The sequence below is a fragment of the Agelaius phoeniceus genome, chromosome 3 (assembly GCF_051311805.1).
Source record: "Agelaius phoeniceus isolate bAgePho1 chromosome 3, bAgePho1.hap1, whole genome shotgun sequence".
In the NCBI taxonomy this organism is placed as follows: Eukaryota; Metazoa; Chordata; class Aves; order Passeriformes; family Icteridae; genus Agelaius; species Agelaius phoeniceus.
Genome location: NC_135267.1, coordinates 50,068,674 through 50,088,524, shown reverse-complemented (window position 1 = coordinate 50,088,524; position 19,851 = coordinate 50,068,674). Strand labels below are relative to the sequence as shown.

General features: G+C 47.0%; 1 protein-coding gene and 1 long non-coding RNA gene across 3 annotated transcripts in view; one reads left to right on the top strand and one right to left on the bottom strand.

Moving 5' to 3' along the window:
* Positions 1-3,876: 3,876 nt before the first annotated feature.
* On the bottom strand, positions 3,877-10,871 carry VGLL2 (vestigial like family member 2). The gene is made up of 4 exons (XM_054630528.2): positions 10,745-10,871; positions 8,285-8,576; positions 6,029-6,547; positions 3,877-4,958 (listed from the first exon to the last, which is right to left on the bottom strand). Exons 1-4 carry the CDS (start codon positions 10,823-10,825, stop codon positions 4,918-4,920), a joined length of 933 nt encoding a protein of 310 aa, XP_054486503.1. The 5' UTR covers positions 10,826-10,871; the 3' UTR covers positions 3,877-4,917.
* The window catches only part of LOC143693707 (uncharacterized), a 45,898-nt gene continuing 35,416 nt past the window's right edge, over positions 9,370-19,851 (top strand). For both annotated transcript variants that reach the window (XR_013181645.1, XR_013181644.1), the window contains exons 1-2: positions 9,370-9,512; positions 16,578-16,691. This is a non-coding gene — a long non-coding RNA (uncharacterized LOC143693707). The remainder of the gene's footprint in view (positions 9,513-16,577; positions 16,692-19,851) is intronic.

Here is a 19,851-nt window from a genome sequence, read left to right as displayed (position 1 = left end):
GAAGGAAATGTGTCATGCCACAGGGAGATGGAGTACCCTCAGTAATATCTAATGTGCTATTACATCTCCTAATGGGACAGCACTCCTGCCAGGCATTTACCCTGCCTTTACCATGAATGAATAAGCAACTGGCACATACCTAAAGAAATGATACTGTCCTTGGCCAGCCTGTGTTTTTGTGGGCTGCAGCTGACAAATGAAGTGCCCATGCATGAGACTGGGGGCCAGGAGAGTGCACACCTGCACCCTGCAGCACAGTGCTCCTGCACCTCTGCACCCCTGCACAGCTGCATGCCTACACTCCTGTACCCTGCACCCCTGCACAGCTGCACCCTGCATCCCTGCACTCTGCACTCTTACGCTCCTACAGTCTTGCACCCTGAACACCTGCATTTGCACTCTCTGCATCCCTGCACTTCTGCACTCCTGCACGGGCTCTTCCAGCACCTTCCCTATCTCTTGGGGGACCTGGTGCAGAGAGGGCAGGGGCAAGAGGATGGGACATAGCACCCCAGGGCCTCTCTGCTGTAATTTGCACTTACAGCTTTGATGCACATTATTCCTGGGTTATACCTGGCTAAGGAGGCAGTAGAAAGTGTACTGCAAAAGTAACTCCTCCTTTAAGACTAGAAATGGACATGAAGAACCCAGACTGAGTTGCTTGTCACTACCTTCAGATTAGATAATAGTGCTACCATGCTGATAACTAAATTACAGCATGGTTCCCTAAGATGTAGTCCCAAAGCTTGGGAAGTGACTAAAGGAAAACTTTTCTTTCTCTCTTTTTTCTTTATCTTTTTCTTTCCTTTTTCTTTCCCTTTTCTTTTTCCTTTTTCCTTTTGCTTTTTCCTTTCTTTTTCTTCTTCTTTTTCTTTTTCTTTTTCTTTTTCTTTTTCTTTTTCTTTTTCTTTTTCTTTTTCCTTTTTCCTTTTTCTTCTTTTTTGTCTTCTTTTTCCCCTATTCCTTTTTTTTTAAATGATCTTGCTACTTGCATTTCCCTATGCAAAATTGCCTAGCATACAAAATCAATGTCTCACTCCTGAAAATAACCATAGGATTCTCTCCTTTCCCTGCTGCAACTGCTCCTCTGGGTGGCAGGCCCGGGAAGACAGCCAAGACACTACAATCCTCCACAGGAGCTGGCTCATCCTTCTGTAATCAAAAGGGCACGTTAATTACAACACTTGCCCAGAAAAAGATGCACAGCAACTGTCAGTTAGAGAACGCTGCTGCATCCAAAGCCACCAGCAGCATTTTCCTCCCTTCCAAGAAGGGCCCAACATTTAAGCCCTAGCTAGAACTTGTCTTGTGAGCCTAAATATGACTTCAAAGGGAAGGTGAGAAGGGTCGGCAGCTCCTGGCCCAAGGAGGACACAGGGCAGATACATTTCCCCAGAGGCAGCAGCACACAGTCTAGGGGACGCAAATGGGATTATTCAGCCTCTCTTTCACCCTCTGTCCCCTCCCTTCCTCCTCCTCTGCTGGGGGCTCCTATGGCAAACACACTGGAAAAGTAGGTAAGAAATAAGCAACACTACCCTAAATCTCTCCAACATTAAACTCTAAGTGGAGAGGCACATATATGTATTTAAGAGTTTCATGCTTCACTCTTGCAACTGCAGCCGTACTGAAGCAAAGACCTCATTAAAATAGAGACTGCTCCCACAAATACCATGCACTATCCCCACCTCCATCCTTCCCTTGACAGATCACTTTTAACCTCAGAGATAATCAAAACAGTATACTCCTTCATGCTTTGCTGATTTTCAGCTAATTTCAGAAAGGGAAATAAATACCTGTGGTGAATACATCCAGAGCTCACTTTGGAAACTCCTTGTGAAGAGGACATTCTTGCTATTGGGCAACAGCAGGTACCCTTGCTGTGTCCAGCACTGCCGTGCTCTGCAGCAAATGCTTTCCCTCTGCCTTCTTCACTGGACTCTGCACGAATGGGTCTGAAGCTGTTTGTGTCTGTTTGTCCGTCCCAGCTGGGCTAGTCTGTTTGTCAGGTGGGCAGCTAGAGAGCATGGTGGGGTGCATGACATTCAGAAGGGGACAGAAGGAGGATCTGCTGTCCAGGCTGCAGAGATGGGGACTCACATCCCCTTCGGTGCATGACAAGCATGTGACAGGTAATATTTACGTAACATCTAAGAAGGGTTTCTTTTTTAATTCCAGATTTTCTACAAGCATTCATGACTAAAGGAGTAGTGACCTATGATGCAAAGAGGAATGAAACAGGCTTGAGAAATGGCATGGAGGTCACGTGCACTGTTACTGCATTAGGAGTTGTGGCCCCAGTCCTGCAAAGACTAATGCCCAAACCTTAAAGGCTGGTGATCCTTCAGAAGTCAGAATAACACAGAGTGAGCAAAACTGCAAGGATTAGCCAAAACAGGGCATGTGTGCTTTCAGGCTGCAGTACACCCAGAGTAGGACTGTTTTAAAAAAGTTGTTTGTACTTTTAGCACCTTGAGCCTCTGTCTTGGCTTTTGTGTTTAGATGTTTTCATGATAAAGCAGTAAAAAATGTACTCACAGAACAAATGGCAAAACCAATATACATGGATTCATTGCATAAATTCTCGTGCTTGAATATATTCACAGTCAAAATGAATTGTAAATGCCAATGTAGCAAATGACTCATTTATGCTTACATGAATATTTCCAAATGTATTTGGGCTGCGTCACTCAGCCCTCCTTGTTAAGAATTGCAAAGAAGAGGGGAGAAAAAAAGAAAGGAAAAAGAAATAATTGTGGTGAAGCACGACCAGTCATAGACTCAGATTTCTCTTTAAAAATAAAACAAACTTAAAAAACAGCCTGAGAAAGCCCTCCGGAAAATGCTCACAAAATGATCCTGCTAACTTTAAGTTTCTGCAGTCAAACCAATGCTTTTAATTACTTTTCTGCTGCAAAAAGCTGGTGCCTTCTTCCTTGATAAACACCTTGGAATGCTTTTGGTTTAACAAATAAGGTAAATTCTGGGGTAATTCCCTTGCCCTTTGCAGCTTGTCTGGGCTGTGGATATTTGGAGGCTGAGGGAAAAACACCCACCCGTTTGTCTGGCTGAGGGAACCACGGCAAGTCCCTCCTGCCATTTGCTAAGCTCTGGCTGGAGCTGCTCCTGGTCAGCTTCTCACAGTATACTCACACTGCTTTGTTAAACTCTTTCTGTTAGGATTCCTATTCTTTCCCAGAAATTGAGCTATCACCAAACCTAGGAGAAGCAAGTTCGGGTTATTCATAACTCCACTCCTGACACACGGTGGACATTATGCCAAATTTTGTGAGAGTTTGAAAGGTAAAAGCTCTGATCTCAGCATAAAAGTTCATTTTCTACTGCTTCTCCCAGTGTCAGGAGGTAATGTTAGGAATTTCCTACTATATGCTTTAAAATTTGTCAGCTTCAAAGACATTACATTAAGGAAAAAAAAAAAACAAAACAGAAAAAACGCAAAACACAGTAGTGTTGGGAACAGATATTTGTCTATAAAAAAAGTCAGCTTTTAGGTATAGGGTAAGTGCCATTTCTGCCCTGTTTCATTAATTATTCATCACCTGGTAGTAACACTTTAATTTACCACTTCAATAGCTGTTCTATATGCTACAGTCCCCTCTGTTAGCCGAAGAAATATGGACCTGCTCCCTTACTTTAACCAATCTTACAGCCACACCATACTCTAAAATGTAGCACTGCAATGGTCTCATATTTTCTTATATTTTGTATTTATCTCTGTGTATTTTACTCACCAAGAAAATATTTTCAGCTGTTAGGATTTCTATTTATCTTTCATGCAAAATAATAAAATAACTCACTTCATCCATGTGAGAGATACGGTTTCTGGTTCACCCTGAAGTTTTCAGTTTGCCTCATTTCTCTTATTTAGCTTTAATTCTTCATTAAAGTACACAGGATGAATGAAGGAGATACCTTTAATACAGCTTTGCTACTGTTAAATATCTATTTGCCCCTTTCAAAAAAACCCAAACAAAACAACTACTAAAGTGGCAAAATGACAGCAACAAGTAGACAAAGGGAAGTGTTAGAGGCAACTCAGAACTAATGTCCACCAAGTGCTTTTTGTTCTGGTGTTCCCTTTAAAGGCTGTTGGGTTGGAGGTGAGCCATTCTTCATCGGATTCCTTTCTCCCCCTGCTTTAAGAGGGTTTAACTTTCACCAGAAAATGTTTATTGTAAAAAGAAAAAAAAGAAAAATAAAAAGAAAACACCAAAAAAACAACCAAAACCAACCAAACAACCCCACCCCCAACCAAACAACTGTTATACAGCCAATGCAATGTGCCAAAGTCTGAGAGGTGCCACCTTGGTTTTCGTCTTTCTGGGATTTAAGCAGTTGTGAGGGGAACAGCTGCATATCTGTAAGTCCAGGGCAGGTGGCCCAGTCAGACGCTTGCCACTCACAATCACAAAGCTGAAAAATCTGACCAGTTCCTTGATAGTCTGAAAAAGTTCATGAGTTCCAGTTTCTTCTCCTTTTACTTTTCTATAATGCAAAATAAAAATCCAGTTCAAAACTGCTGAGTATCTTTCCCATAGTTGCATTCAAGAAATAACTTTCACTGCCATAAAAAAATATTCACACCACTAAAAAACCCCCACAATTTCCTCTGTTGCCTGTATGAAGGCCAGTGGTTTTGCATCACCATCCATGATGTCATTTGACTCTTTCAGAGTATTCTGGCTGCAGGTCTGGGTGTGGGGTCTGCTTAAATAGAAGTTCAATGTCTTTGGCTCTCTTCTTGCAACAGAACAACTTTCTTCTCCGAAATAAGTCTCAAGTATCACCCTTGCAATGCCAGGTCCTTTTAAATCCTGTTGTCTTTCCCCGAGCAGCAGGGCCACGGTGGGCTTGGAAAAGGGCAAGGGGGGATCTGAGAGTCTTTGAGTCAGCACATCAGCTCAGAAGGGATCCACCACAGAAGGAGTAACGGCGAGCTGCAAACCAAGACCAGAAGCTGTTACAAACTGACCCGATTTCAGCTCTGAATGCCACCATGTCTAATGGGTAGAGAGCTACAGGGAAGAGCCAGGGGAAGAAGAGTGAAGGACAGCTCTAAAACCAGTACAGATCCTTGCTTTTATCCTGAGGTTGCAAACCTGAGAATGGAGAGAAGAAAAAAAAAGGAAGAAGAAAAATAGGTACAGGCATTTAAGAACAGAGGAAAACAAATTGCATGTCTTGCCGGGTGAGATCAGTCTAAAGCACGGGATCTCCAGAGCCCCAGAAGGCTGTGAAACAAGGAGAAGAGCCCAAGCCAGACTGGAGAAAGTCTCTCCTATTTAAAGTGAGGACACCCTAAGGAGCCATTAGTGGCTGCAATAACGAAACCAGCATGGAGCAGACTTTCCTTCCCCTCACAACCACTGACTCAGGATCTGTCACTGCTGACTGTGCCTGCGCACCCATTTTTGTCAGCACTACAGCCACACCTTGGTTCCAGACACCCCAACAGACACCACCAGGGGAAGACCACTGCCTTTTTTCTCACCAAATGCAATTGTGCTTTCATCTCAAAAACTGGAAGAAGGTAATTAAGGAGAGGGGCTAGTTCATGAACCTGCATGGTGTCTAGAAATGACCCCTCAGGGCAGCACATGGATGAGGCCAAGCAGTGACCTTTGGGGCTGCTCCATTCTGCTCCTAGCTCTTGCTGCTCAATGCAGGAACAAGACCAGGGCCAGGACAAAGGTACCTCAAAGCAACCTGTAGCCTCAGGAAATGTTTGTGGGCATCAGAAATTCAAACAGTGTTGTGGAGATGTGATATGTTGGCCTGTCCCATCCTTCCTCTCCGTTCTTCACTTGCCTGGCCTGAGAGCCCCAAGAAGAGCACCCAGGGCAGAGCTCAGGTGTCACACATGGGGCTTCCACCCTCACTTCATTTTCCTACAGCAGAACCTCAGCCACCCCCACTGAGTTCTTCCCTACTGCTATGGACGGTGTGGAATAGGGAGCAGGTTGCAGCTGAGCCAAGGGAGCTGGAGGGGCCAAGGGCAGCTCATTACCTGTGTCCACATTGAGGCCAATGCTCTGTGCCATGTCTCCTGTTGCATTGGGGAAGGGGCCCGGCGTCGTCCAGGCCGCAGCAGCGCCCGCTTCACTCTTGCCCAGTTCACAGGGGGGGCTGACGGGTGCGGACACGGAGGCGGGCGTGAGGCGGTGGGGGCGGACGGAGGCCGTGGGCACCAGGAGCGAGCCGTAGCGTGGGTCAAAGTGGGGCCCGTAGACCTCGTGCATGGCGGCGGGGCGGGGGTAGGCGGTGCTCTGTGTGCCGATGTAGGGGTGGTGGTGGTGGTGGTGGTGGTGGTGGTGGTGGGCATGGTGCCAGGGCTCGGGGCCCCCCTGGTGCAGGTGGCCGTGCAGGGAGGCGGGCGCGTAGGGGTCGGTGGCGGCGGCGAAGGGCAGCTCGCTGTGGGCGGCAGCTGCCAGGGGGCTGCTCAGGCTGGCTGGCACCGAGGAGGGCTGGTACGTGCTGTTCCAGAAGGACGGCGGGAAGATGCGCTGGCTCATTGGAAAGGATCCATCTGAGTGAAGGAAGTGGGAAAGAAGGTCAGCAATGAGCACACACAAGACTTGATCTCCTTTCCCTAGGGCTTTGTCCCTTCCTGATCCACCCAAACCTTTCACCCAAAAAGTCCTTTCATTCCCTTTATTCCACAAAAAACTGGCAAGGATAAGAACTTGCTCCAAACAAATATGAATTCCTCTCTGACTAAACACCCAACACACCTGTCCTATGGCTTATCCATGAAGCTGCAACTATGTCCTCCAGCTTTTTCTTACTATGCAGATGGGCAAAATGTTGTTACCTAAGGCCGGAGAAAAATCTCTTTCCTTCAGTAGTGGAAACTGAGAGCTACTATACACCACTTAAATTTTCAGGTTTGGGTTTTTCTTGTTTGTTTTTGTGATAATCTCCTTGTCTAAACATTTATGCCCAATGTTTCCTGGAAAGAAGCTGCTGCCTCAATGCAATAGCAAAGTGGGCAGGAACAGTGAGAGATGTGACAAAAGGCAAGTTTGAATTACTCAAATATCTGGGGCAATTCTCCATCTATTACAGCCATATATTTCTTAGTTATATTGTCAGACTGTTTGGGAAGCCCTCAGCAGAACTTTGGAGATTGGCAGGGCAAAGACAAAGACCCTAAATTTTATTAGCCCAGTTAGCAACATGCAAGATGGACTGGTGATTATTAATATCACAAATAGATGTTATGTATGATTAGTTAGGAATGCACACTGTTCTTGAAAGAAATAAAACTATGTTCCTAATACTTCTTTGCCAGGGAAGTATGTCAGCTCTGAGCCTTGGCATTGCTTAGGAGAAGGGGAAGCAGTTCATGATGAGCAAAAAAACCTCCTCTACTGCCATCAATTCCAGCACTGAATATCTCTCACCCGTGAAATATTTTTGGACATTACAGACAGCAATCCATGCAAGGTCTGGGAAAGCAGCCCTGGCTGAGCTGGTGACTCTGTGAGGGAGGGTTACTAAGACTGCCCACAAGGAAGTGCCAGCCCTAACTCTCTGGCAGATGGAGTGTGGAGAAGATTATTCCCCTCTTCCCTGACTACTCTCGTGGGCCTGTCCATTGTGAATCAGGTGTGGATACAGAGAGCTGTGCATAAGCCACAGCCTTGGTCTTGACAGCACATGGCCATGGCCAAGTCTGCAAGCCCTTGTTTTCCAAAACTTAAGAGTCCTTGTCAGCACTCCAGCAACAATCAGGGTGGTGATACACACAGGGCAAGATACATGGACACACACCATCATTTTCTTTTAGAGGTGGGAAGCTGATCAGATTGTTCCCACATTTGTTTTTTACTTTGCTCCCATCACTATGACCACTCTAAACTGAAAGCTAGGGTCAACAGGGAATACACAGGTCGCAGTCACAGTTTGGGAGTCACTCCGTGGCTAGTTGTGCTGTAGCCCTCTCCAGGTAAAGCACCTGCAGTGAAAAGACAATTTGTTTCCCCCAACAGCCTCTCAGACTGCTTTCCCCCTGGGCCATGCCCCTCTTCATAATCTGAAGGGATTTTTTCTTTCCTTTTTACCCTAAAAGGGCCAAACAGCTGATAGCTCCTAGCCTCGGATCCCAGGGGATGCTTGCCGGGCACCAGCCGCTGGTGGGAGGGAGGAGGGAGCCGGATGCGGAGCCGAGGCGGGGACGAGGTGCCGGCCCAGAGGGGGCCCCGCACCCCCCGCATCCCCGGCGCCCCCCGCATCCCCCGCGCCCCCTGCGCTGAGCGCTCACCCCGCCAGGAGCCCGCGTTCCGCGCCGCCTTCGCGCTGCCCAGGGAGAAGCTGCTGGGCTGGCTGAGAGCCCGGCTGAAGTGCTCGTCCACCACGGCGCTGATGTCCCCCTGGAAGTAGGTGAAGAGGACACAGCGGGAGCTGATGTACTCGGCCTCGGGGGGTCGCTCCTTCTCGGGGCTGCAGTCCTCCTCCTTGATGCTGGCCGCGGCGTGGCTGGAGAAGGAGCTGCCGGCGCTGGCGCTGCTGCCGCTCTCCGGGGCTTCCTGCATTTTGGAGTAAAAGGCGAGTTTCTGCAGGGAAGGAAAGAAAACGGAGCCGGTCACGCAGCACACCAAGGTGCGCTGGCCCGTCCTGTGCCATCCGGCGTGCAGCGCCGAGCCCTCTCCCGCGGTCTTCCCGGGAGGATGCCAAAGTCTGCTCCTCGGCTGCCCTCCGTTCCCTCAGCATACACCACAATCCCCACACCCCCATATCGCCCTCTCTAGTCCGGGGGCAGCGAAGGGACTGCAAATAGGGCTGGGGGACCGAAACCCACGGGTGCCGAAAGGGATGGAGCAAGACAGCCGCCGGGTGGGGAAGGCGCGGCCGGGCGGGGGTCACACCGCCAGGTCCTCCGCACCAAGCCCCCCCAAAAAAGGCTCTTTGCAGCTGGATTCGGAGCGGACGGCGGCCGCCAAGGGGCTGCAATGCCGGGGCACGGGCGGGCGACGGCCGAGCACCCACGGAGCAGCGCTGGCAGCTGGGACAACGCGAGAGCCGCTCGGTCCCCGGCTCCGAGAATCTATCTGGTGCAATGAGTGTCCTGTAACTCACAGCGGCGAGGTTAGAAGCAAAGAGGGGGGGAAAAAAGACTGACAGTCTTAAACACACTTCAGGGCAAAACTCAGCATTTCCCTGGACACCAAGAAGCTCCAGGTATTTGCTACAAGATTAATCTCCTTTTATTGTATTCCGCCGAGTGGGAAAACAGCGGGCGTTGTGAAGTTTTCCGGATGTTTTCCGTCTTCATGAGCGTTAGCGTGTCTGCAGCTGCTGAGAGTTTCTTAGCAATAAGCGCTGGGACGCGGAGCCCGGGCTTGGCCGCCGCCAGCAGAGCCTTAGGGCGGCCAGCGGGGGAAGAACCGAGAGGACGGGGCACAGTCTTGGGCCAAGACACGCGGTATATTTGATAATGTCACTCGTCGCGACGACCGCCTTTCCTCTTGGCTCCCTGTTCGGCCATTGAGGTAATGATCATCCCCCTTAATAATGTCATAAGCCGGGGTTGAGAGAGTGGTGGGAGGGAAGGCAAGGTGGGGAAAGACATTATCTGCTATTTGTGACGGGTCCTGAGCCCCGCTGCCGGGCGCTGGAGGGGGCACAGGGATCGCTGCACGGCGGGGGCTGCACCCGCCTCGGGCCCGGGGCGCCGTTCTCTACATCCATCCCCTTTTTCGTTATGCTGGGGGAGGAAGGAATTAATTTCTGGAAGGGGTAAGGGCGAGGGAAAACCTGGGAACGCAGAGGGGTTGAAAGGAAAGCGGCGCGCAGCAGGTGCAGCCGGGCGAGCCGAGCCTGACCCACGCGGGACTGTGCGCGTCCCGGCGCCAGCAGATCCCCGCGCAGCACGGGCCCTGCGTGCCCGGAACATCCCCGCGGCCGGAGCGATCCTTTCCTTGAAACCTCGGCATTAGCTGGTACCCGCGACCTCCCGGGCGGAGCTGCACGCAGCGGGGCGGCGGGACGTGGCTGCAGCTCACCAAGCCCCCGCGGGTCTCGCCGGCAGCCCGGGGAGCCCGGGGGACGACCCGGGGTCCCGCCGCCGCCGAGAGCGCCCCGGGACACGGGAGCATCCTGTAGCCCCTTGCTCCCCTTCGCGGCCGCGGTTCCCTCCGCCAACGCCAAACCGGGCAAACCCCGCAACCTCGCGTCTCTCTCGCCTACCCCGCTTCCAGAGCGGAACTCCGGAGCACCCCTCCGATGCGGCTGCAAAATCTGTGCACCAAGAGGCTTCCGTGGCAGCGGCCAGGATGCGGCGCGCCGGGGTGAGCGATGCCCCGGGAAGCCCGGCCTCGCAGCCCCCGACGGTCCCCACACACGTCGCTACCCCGACCCGCCGCGCTCGGAAGTAGCCCGCCCCGGTAAATAAAACAAACAAGCAAACATTTTAAAACAAACGAACAAGCAAACAAACCCCCTAAAAGTCCTTCTGGGGGTTAAAATCGTCCCCTCTCTCCAAAGGCATCCCGTAGTCCGTCGTTTGCCGCCGGCGTACGTACCCTGCCGAGCCCCGCGCCAAGGTAGGATGCGGTTCTGCTCCGCTCACCATCGCAGGCTCCCAGATCTCCCCCCCTCCCGCCCTCCCTTTCCCCTCCCCTTCTCCTTTTCCCTTTTTCCCTTTGGTGAGGCCCCAGATGGCCATCCTCCAGACGATACCCCTCCCACCTTCTGCCTCTTCACCGCTGTCCCCTACACGTACCTGGTGGTAGGGGCTGTAGGCTGCTGCGAAGTAGGGCTGGGAAGGACCGTAGACTTGGTACATAACATCCAGACAGCTCATGGCTGGCCGCGGCCGAGAAGTATTTTTTTTCTCATCAACTCGTGTTCTGCAAAGTGGAGTAATGCTTCGGGGGAGGGAGGTTCCCGGGGGTTAAGAGGCACCACGCTCTGGTGGGAGGAGTGAGGGGGGATGAGGCCGCGCTGGGCTGTGCTGACACCCCCTCCCTGCCTTCTTTCCCTGCCTTCCTCCCTTCCTATAGCGTGGCTCCCTCCCGCAAATACGCCGGGACTGGAGGGGCTCCCGGGCCGCCGGGGGATTTCAGCCCCGGTCCCGGCGGGTGGCAGAGGCGGAGGGAGCAGGGAGACCCCGGTTCCGCAGCCGGGACTGCCCGGGAGCAGCGGGGCTGGAGGCGCAGGGCGAGCTCCGGCCACGCAGGAGGCTGGCGGGGTGCGGGGGGAACCGGGGGTCGGCGGAAGATGAGGGCTTACCCAGCGGGTCAACCCATCTCCCGCTGCTTTTGGTTTTATTTCATTTCTTTCATTACATTCCACGTGCCTCCTGTGCCGGGTGCTGCCCCGCTGCCCCCGGGGGTGGATGCCCCTGCCGCCCGTCGGCCCTCGCTCCTGGCCCGGGCGAAGTGGAACTCCGGGAAAGGCGGGGATCTGGGTGACCCCATCCAAATTCCACCAAGTCCGGCGTTCGCTGGAAAATGCCACTTCCAAAGCCACAGGAGTTGAGAGGTCTGATAAACCGAAAGAGGATGAACCAGTTGCTCCCGAGGAGGATTCTCCCTAGAAACTTTTAAATCATTACAAATCCCGGAAACGGCGATGCTTTTGCATTTAATAGAAACTAAAACAACGCCGGGGGCAAAGTCGCGTCAAAACAGCAAATTATCGTGAAGGTAAACTGGATTTACTCCCTGGCTTTCTGCTGAGTGTGACACGCAAAGTTGTAAATAGGTGAATGTATCTTCACTGCTCATTTTAAAGTTGCATAGGAGGCAGATTATTTTTTAACAGAGATGTAAGTTTTCGTTTCAATATCAACTCTTTGAAATGTTCAGCTTCATGGTACGGGTCACAACTAATGTGAGAAGAGACTCATCTTGTTTTCTTTCAAGCACCTGTAATAAAGCAGAAGAAATATAAGAAATGCAAGGGAAATAATATTACTCAGTTTTCAAATGCTGATTGGTTATGAAAGTATTGGGGGAAATCTGAAAAGAATGAACACTATGAATTTTGAAGACCTGGAAATATTCAAACTAATTTTAGCAGAAAAACATCATATGTAAAACAAAGCATTGACTCTGTTTTGTTTTCTTCAAAATGCAATTTTTACATTCCAAGTGTTAGAAATTGTTTTGAATGCCCACTGTTCACCAAAATCATATTTCAGTGCCTGATGATCATGTTTCAATGTTTTCTGCACCAGGTGCAGGGTTTAAAATTCATATTTAAACAAATTTCTTTCTCTGTATTCTTGGGAGTTTGGGAAATTTGTTTTTCTGCTGCAGTGCAGCCTGAAACACTGCGGCTGTGACTTCTGCCTCAGTGTTGCTCCTTCCCCCATCAAAGCCAATTTTGTGTTGGTGGTCAAGAGAATGAGGGAATGGTCAAGAAAATGAGGCTTTAAAATAATAAATGTACCTTATAGTCTATACTTTTATTTATCCTGAGCAATAAGCAAATAATCATGGTAGAGGTAAGGACTCAGTCTGTGGCTGGTGTCTAAATTAAAGCAGTCAGCTAAAGAACAGCCCTTCCCTCCTCACGGCGAGAGACCGAGGGATCTCACTTGGGACAACAGGATCTCACTTCTCCTCTGTGTCCCTGCTTGTGAGTGGTAGGAAGCTTTCCCAACACACACAGACCTGTGCCTGTTTCAAAGGTAATAATGTGCTGAGCACGATACCAAAAAAGGCCCATTTCTCAGAGGTTGAGTCCAATGAACACCTGCTCCAAAGACAGAGAATGCCCTCCTGCTCCTCAGACCAGCCCCTCACCGGGACTCTGTGCCATAGCAAAGGTAAGAGCTGACACTGGCCAAGGCTGAGCACTCACTTGTGTGGGAAAACCCAAAGTGTAAGAGCAACATGTGTGACTGGGTGCTGTGATGTGACAGATGATCTCCCCCTGGAGAATCTCTCCTTGGGGGCTGAATTCAGGGGTTTTACCTCACACTCAAGTATATGCTAAGGGAATCGGGTCTGATGTGGCTTGGTATGAATTAGATCTCTTTTACAGACAGTTATTTGGCTGTAAAACTATGCAGTGTAAAACACAAGTAAACCTCAGTGTCTTAATGCAGAGAAATAAAAACATTCATGCAAAAATGCAGGCAGTATTTTGCCTCTTTGGTGAGTCTGTGAAATTAGTCCTGGTATAGGAAATTATCCTGGGAATCCAGGGTCAGAAACTATATTCACTAATGATCTCACTGTGCACTTACAATTATATAAAAACAATCTTCCTTGGTCTTAACTAAAGAATTTTAGGTGGGTTGAGTCACATCAGGAATTACAAAAACTTGGAGAGAAACAGCTGAGTTGCCTCAGAGAGAAAATTATGACAGCAGTAAAGGAAAGCACAATTTTAGAAAGGACATGGGTTAAGAGCTGGCTGTGTCCCATCACAGCACTGGCATGGGCCTACTCCTAAGCCGTACACTGGTAAATATTTCACAGCAGAAATATGAAAAGGAAATCTTGTTCGGAATAAAGAATGATAGGTCCTGATAAGCAGCGAGATGCAGAAACTTGCCTCAGAAAACATTCCTATATAAAGCAAGTCAGTGTTATCTTCTAGCTAAGCTGGAACTTTTTACGAAACAAGAATTGGGTACTACTGTGAATGGTTCACCAGACAAGCAAACAGACCATGAAACAAAACATCAACATTCAGAGAGACTGGGACAAAAACATGGTAGCGCTGACCGCATTGGTTGCTCACCTTCCCTGGAAATCCTACATCCAGTGCCAGCCTGCCAGCCCCTGGTGTGTGAAGGTTTGAGCACTGAGTATCACATTAAATTAAGGGATTAATTGTTTATCATCCAGAAGGGACATTTCTGATATATCATTCTTGCTGTTCATAATATACTTCTTTAGAAGCTCAGGGAGACTGTCACTGTTTCCAGTAATGCTTTTCCAAATAGAAGATACCATGAGGTGGGTAGAGAATCCAGCCCTAGCTGCAGCAATTTGCCACTCTGCTTAGCAGCCTTCAGTGTTTTTCTCTTCCAGCTTGGGTTGGCTTGGCTTCAGCCTCCAGCTGTTGGTTCATGTAATGCCTTAGTTCACTTATCTAAACAACCCTTTTGTATGTAATATTTTCTCTTATGAAATTGATTTTATTCCATATAATATTTTTTCCTGCCAAAATAGATGGAGCTCCTTAACTTTCTTCTGCAATTCCTCTAATAGTTTTTGTACCATTTATTTGCAACCTATGTAATTTTTCAACATTGTTCTAAAAATATTGAGGCAATAATTTGTTATCTTTCTAGTGTTTGTCTTGCTGAGAAATACCTTCTTTGCAACTGATGATTATAACTATTGGGTTTTTTTGCCATAACACAAATTTAAAGGCATGACACTGATGTGCTCTCCCACTGTGATGACCACTGTATTTTCAGTTTTGATATGACAAGTACATAAAAGACATGGACTGCTTGGTGATGAGGAGCCGACCGCATTGGGAACCTCCTGGAATTTCTTCTAAACTCTTACATATCTGACTGAGATTGCAAATAACTAGGCTGAAAACTGTGAGGGTCCCACGTGAGCCTATGACACCTGCTCATGATGCCTTGTGTAGTCATCCTTTCTCAGACATTTTCCATCACTTTTCTTCTCTGGTTGTAGATGTGCAACTCTCCAAACAGCTCCATTCATGTGCTGTTTGCTCTTGAGAATGCCAAGAGGTTCAGCAATGGGCTCAGGTATTGACAAATGTCCCAGTTCTCACTTTACTCACCAGCCTTCTTGTTACTATGTTACCTGCTAAATTTATTGGTGTGATTTCATTTCAGCTTTCAATTTACTGATCATCTTCTTGCACAGTCCACAAACAAACTAATACAAATATTCCTATACGGTGCTCATATACGGTACTCCTATGTGACAGTAGTCTTATTTCTAAATACTGAAGACTGTGTGTTGACTTGTTTCTTGTATTTTTTGTCTATTTGCTATTTGTCTATTGTCATTTGCAAATGTCTATTTGCTGTATCACCTATATTGAGCAGTGCCTCCTCCATGGGATGATAAGTTCAGTTTCACTAGTCTTCCTATTCCTCCTCTCTACTTTACTCTCTAATGCCTCAATCTGCCTGTAGGACTCAGCACATACTTAACTTACAGCTGAATGCACTACTTGTGAGATTAGATGGGTCAAATTTGGCTGAAATGAATTAAGATAGATAATGCTGTTCCTCTTTCTTATCTTGTCAGTCTTTGTGCTCCACATCCCTAAAAGCTTTTTTTTTTTTAGGGCTTGGCAACTGTTACCACGGTGTTCTCAGGGATGTTTTTGAGATCCAGCCTCTGAGTCTGTATTAATGCAGATGACTTTAGGCTCAAGAGCTTCTGGCTTGGTAGTTTTTGAGGATACTGAATTAACTGACATTAAAGATGAAAAGTCAGTATTATAAATATAGTAAAACATAAAGTAAAAATCAGGGGACACATATCACTGATTTCATTGTCTCTTTCACTGTCCTGAAAAACCCACGTTTCAATCTCAGAGAGCTCGTATAGTTAATTTTGATCTTCCTTTGAAGGTATGATTTTTTTCCCCTTTTCCTATTTTTCCCCTTCTCCTCTAAGAACTAACTGTCAGCTGCTCATTATCCCCAGGCTCAGATCCTGTTTGGTGTGCGTTTGTGCATGTGACAGCACGTCTGCTCCAGTGACACGCTGTGCAGCAGCTGGAATGCACGCCGTGATTTTTACTCCATGATGTATTTCCAGGGGAGCTGCAGCCCAGCCCAGGGTGCAGCATCTGGCACATGTCACTCACCCGTCCTGCCCAGCCCTGACGGGCCAGAGGCATCACCTGTCTCTCCTCTACTGATGGCGGCAGATGAAGAGATCATTGTGCAGGGCTGGAAGGGAAATCCAGAGCTGTCATGAGGGAATACATTCACACGCGTGAGAACATACTGAATGCATTGAATTTAGGGCTTGATTTTGTCACAGGAAAGTTCATGGAAGGTTTTTCCCAAGTCAGCACAGGAATAGACTCTGCTTTGCCCTCAGAGGCAGAGGCAGCAGCTTTTCTGGTGCAGGTGTTCTGGCACATTCAGATCTGAACTGAATCAGTGTGCACCTCTTTCCCCCTCTCAGCACTGACCCACCAGAAGATGAATCTGGCTTATTCTGAGATTCATTCACCAAGATATATATTTTTTGTATTTGTATATAATATCTACAACACATATTTTTTTCTCTACTCAGAGCAGGAAGGTAAGTTCAGTGAAAAATTTCCTTAACAATCACCTCCATACACAAATAGAGTGATTTATGTTTTATTTTACTTTTTTTTAAAAATTCTTTCCTGTGAAAGCAGAAAAAGGCTGTGTCTGCACTCTTCTGAGGTTTCCTAAGCACCAGCCCTATTAATACAGGCACTAAACTCCTGATGTAATAGTGATATATAGATCCCCTGCAATGTCCAGTCTCAGTGATTTTGATTGCACAGTCATACCTTTGCACGTTTTGTTTTGAAAAAGAAATTGGTTTTATATAAGGGCTTTAATTCCTGTAAATGCTTTCATTTTAGAAGCATCTTTCTTTCCACTCTTCTAGACAATATTTCAGACAGAGGGAGGTAGGTGGCAGAGGAAGACTGCAGCTTGAGAGAGTAAGTGGCTTGATGCAAGGAGCAGCAAGAAAATCAGGTTTTCAGCAGAGCACAAACAGGTAAGGTATGTGTCTTTTAATGTCTGTAGACTGTAGTGTACTGCCAGCAATATGAAGCTGGCATGAGGAAAAGAAAGGCTCTAATTTACTTCTGTGATTAAGTCTTCCTCAAGTGGAAACTTGAATTTCTCAGGGTGGGCAATATTATATCATACAAAAGGGGCTCACTGCTTCACTTCTGTTTTATTCAGTGTGTATTTGGCTAAGCTTTGAGAGAATCTCACTAGAAAATGGTAACAGACTATACTTTAGCAACAAAATTGCAAAATAAAATAAAAAGAAAATTCATAGCAAAATACTGGAGGTGGAGCCATGCTACAGGGAATTGTGTTCTCATTGCCTGGAATTGCCCCAAATAATGTAGCTCCTGGGTTAAGTGTAAATAGAGGTGATTTCAGGGCCTCAGGGCCTGGAAAATGTCCTGACTTTATGAAACTGCACAGAGCTGGCATTTAATTTTTTTTAATGGTTATATCTAATAGAGAACTTAGGCCTCACAGCTGCAAAATCCAACTCCATCTTCAGAAATGAGGCTTGAAAAACAAACAAGGAGTGAGGAAAACAATAAGAAAAGAATCAACAAATATACTGACACAACAAGTATACACTGTGTAAGGGAGAAGGGGACAAAAGGAATGTCATTTGATTTTTATAATATCTATATATTGCAGTCCAGTCCACTGAAAAACAGTGTCTGCATAGTCATATTGTAGCCCAGATGGAAATTCTGACTTAGTTTTGTATTGGTATCTGTGTAAATTTACCTCTTTTAATATGAAAATATATTAGTATGCAGATGACTTATTTGTAACAAATAGCAATGCTTCAGACTCTATTGAGGACATGTAGTTTGTGCCCCATGCCCTTGCTTGCCCATTAAATTATTAGAATAAGCATGAAAGAAATGAAATCCCACACCAAAAGCACACCCTCAAAAGCAAATCATAATGCTCATATCAGGGCTCGTGTGCTGGGATTTTCATGCAGGATGACCCTAGTTTTTAATAAAGAATCTCTTCTCATGCTGAAGGAGGCACTTCCTTGAATTGCCAAGAGTTTTACACATACATACATATGTGTACACATACATACAATATGAATCAGTCAGTGAGCTGGCACAGCAGGTAAGAGCTTAGAGAAAGTAAGCTATTCTCATACCTCTGCTGAAGAAAGCTTGTGTGCATTAAAGAACTTTTTGTCTACTGAGTTAAATTGATGGAGATACTATTCTAACAAATCAAGGTTTTGAAATGCAGATCCAGTTTTTATAGCAAGGTAACAGAATGCAATTTTCATTTCTGAAAGATAACACAACTGAGGAAAACATTAAAAATTACCTTTCAATTTTTCTTGAGGTTCTGTATATAGCTGGTAAGAGCCAAGCACATAGTTTGGCACATACTTGGAGCTGCTGTTTCACAAGAAATTAATAGACAGGACTCATTTAGCCTCAGAATTTGGCATAATATTTGAATACATTTTTCAGAAATTGATACAGACAGTTCTCTGGTGAGATGGGAGCATGGTTTGTTGTAAAGGAGAGTATGAAAGCTGCAGAGCTGGCCAAATGCAGAGGGCAGCAGGAAGGTAACTCAAAGCCATTTCTGCATCCCTATCTGTTGAAATAATACAACTGCTGTACTAAATAGATTGGTTTGTCCACCATTAAGGCATCAATTTTTGTAATACTGTTTATTGCTGGTCACAGGGACAATTTTACCAGTCTGTGTGCCTCTTGTCCTGATTTGCTCCTTTATTTCCAGCCTGGAAATAGGCTGGAACCTGGCTTTAGTGGTTTTGCTGTGCAGGGATGCTGCTGCCTCCAGGAGCCCTTGCGCACCTTCCTGGGGAAGGCAGGTACTTGCTGAAGCACGGCCGAGGGTGATTTCCAGGGCAACCAGAAGCACTCAAGAAAAAGCTGTTGGGGAAAGCCTGCCATCAGCTCCATGCTCCAGAGGAAGATCAGGGCATTCAGGAACCCCTTACAGCTCTTTTCTCTCCCACATGTGGTGTGCCTTGTCCCAGGGACAGGAGCTTGTCTTTCAGCGTGTGGCTCCAGCCGGCACGTGCCAAACCATAGTTCAGTCTCTTGCCTTCCAGCACCCATCAAACTCCACAGTCCTCACATTCCTGCCACATGGGACACCCCCTCCTGCCTCTTCCCACATGGAGCACAGCCTGCTGCCTTGCTCTGGGGCAAACCACACACCCATTGTTGGGTACTGTGCTCTTTCCCAGGCAAGTGTGTTCTCATGGTGGAGGACAAATTTTATCATTCAGCAAAACGCACCAGGTGCCACGCTCCAATCACCTGCAAGTGCATTTACAGTGTTTGAGGCCAGTGTCAGGAAAGATGTCATATAACCTATTTGCTCCTGTTTTCTCTCTTGCCCTGCATTCTACACGTGCAGAATTATGGTTACACGGCTTCTTTTCTGCTTGCAGCCAGGTTGGGGTGTGTGTCCTGCTCTTCACTGAAGCTTCAGAAGTTGCTTGCAAGTTCTCTCTCATGTTACTTTTGTGCATTGCCCTGGCACAATGTCAAAAGTCAGTTGCCTCAGAGAATAGGGTCCATCATTTCAGTGTTGTCCAGTTTGCCCTGCTCAGGGATCCTTCCACCAGGATCCTAAAAGCAACTGCCTTGTGGCATCCTACTGTATGCTCCTCTTACGTGAGAAAAGCAAGATGACTCCTACTCCACGAATTGTATGTGTTAATCTCCTAAATCAGTAATGCTGCCTCGCAGCTTTTGCATAGATGAGAGAAAGCTGGCACAAGGGTAAAATGCATTTTCCAAAGGGTATTCAGGGTATCCTGACACTGCATGCTTTTATCCAGCTAGTTTTATGAGCTTTAACCACCACTATGTTTTCTTCTGCATCTCAGAGAACACATGCTAAAGTAGAGATTTCGCACAGAAATGAAACATTAAGCAGAAAAAAAATATCATCCTCACTGACTTAGTAAAAAGACAATTATCTCTTTACCAACACATTTATTTCTTCAACTCTATCCTTCTGTACTCACAATTTGTCCTAAAATGCAAATCAGTTGCAAGTTTCTTTATCAACAAAAAGAGTCAGTACTTTTGCTTTTAAGAAAGTATAAAAAATATGTAAAGTATGTGTGAAAATATGCCCAAGATATATAGTGTTTTTCA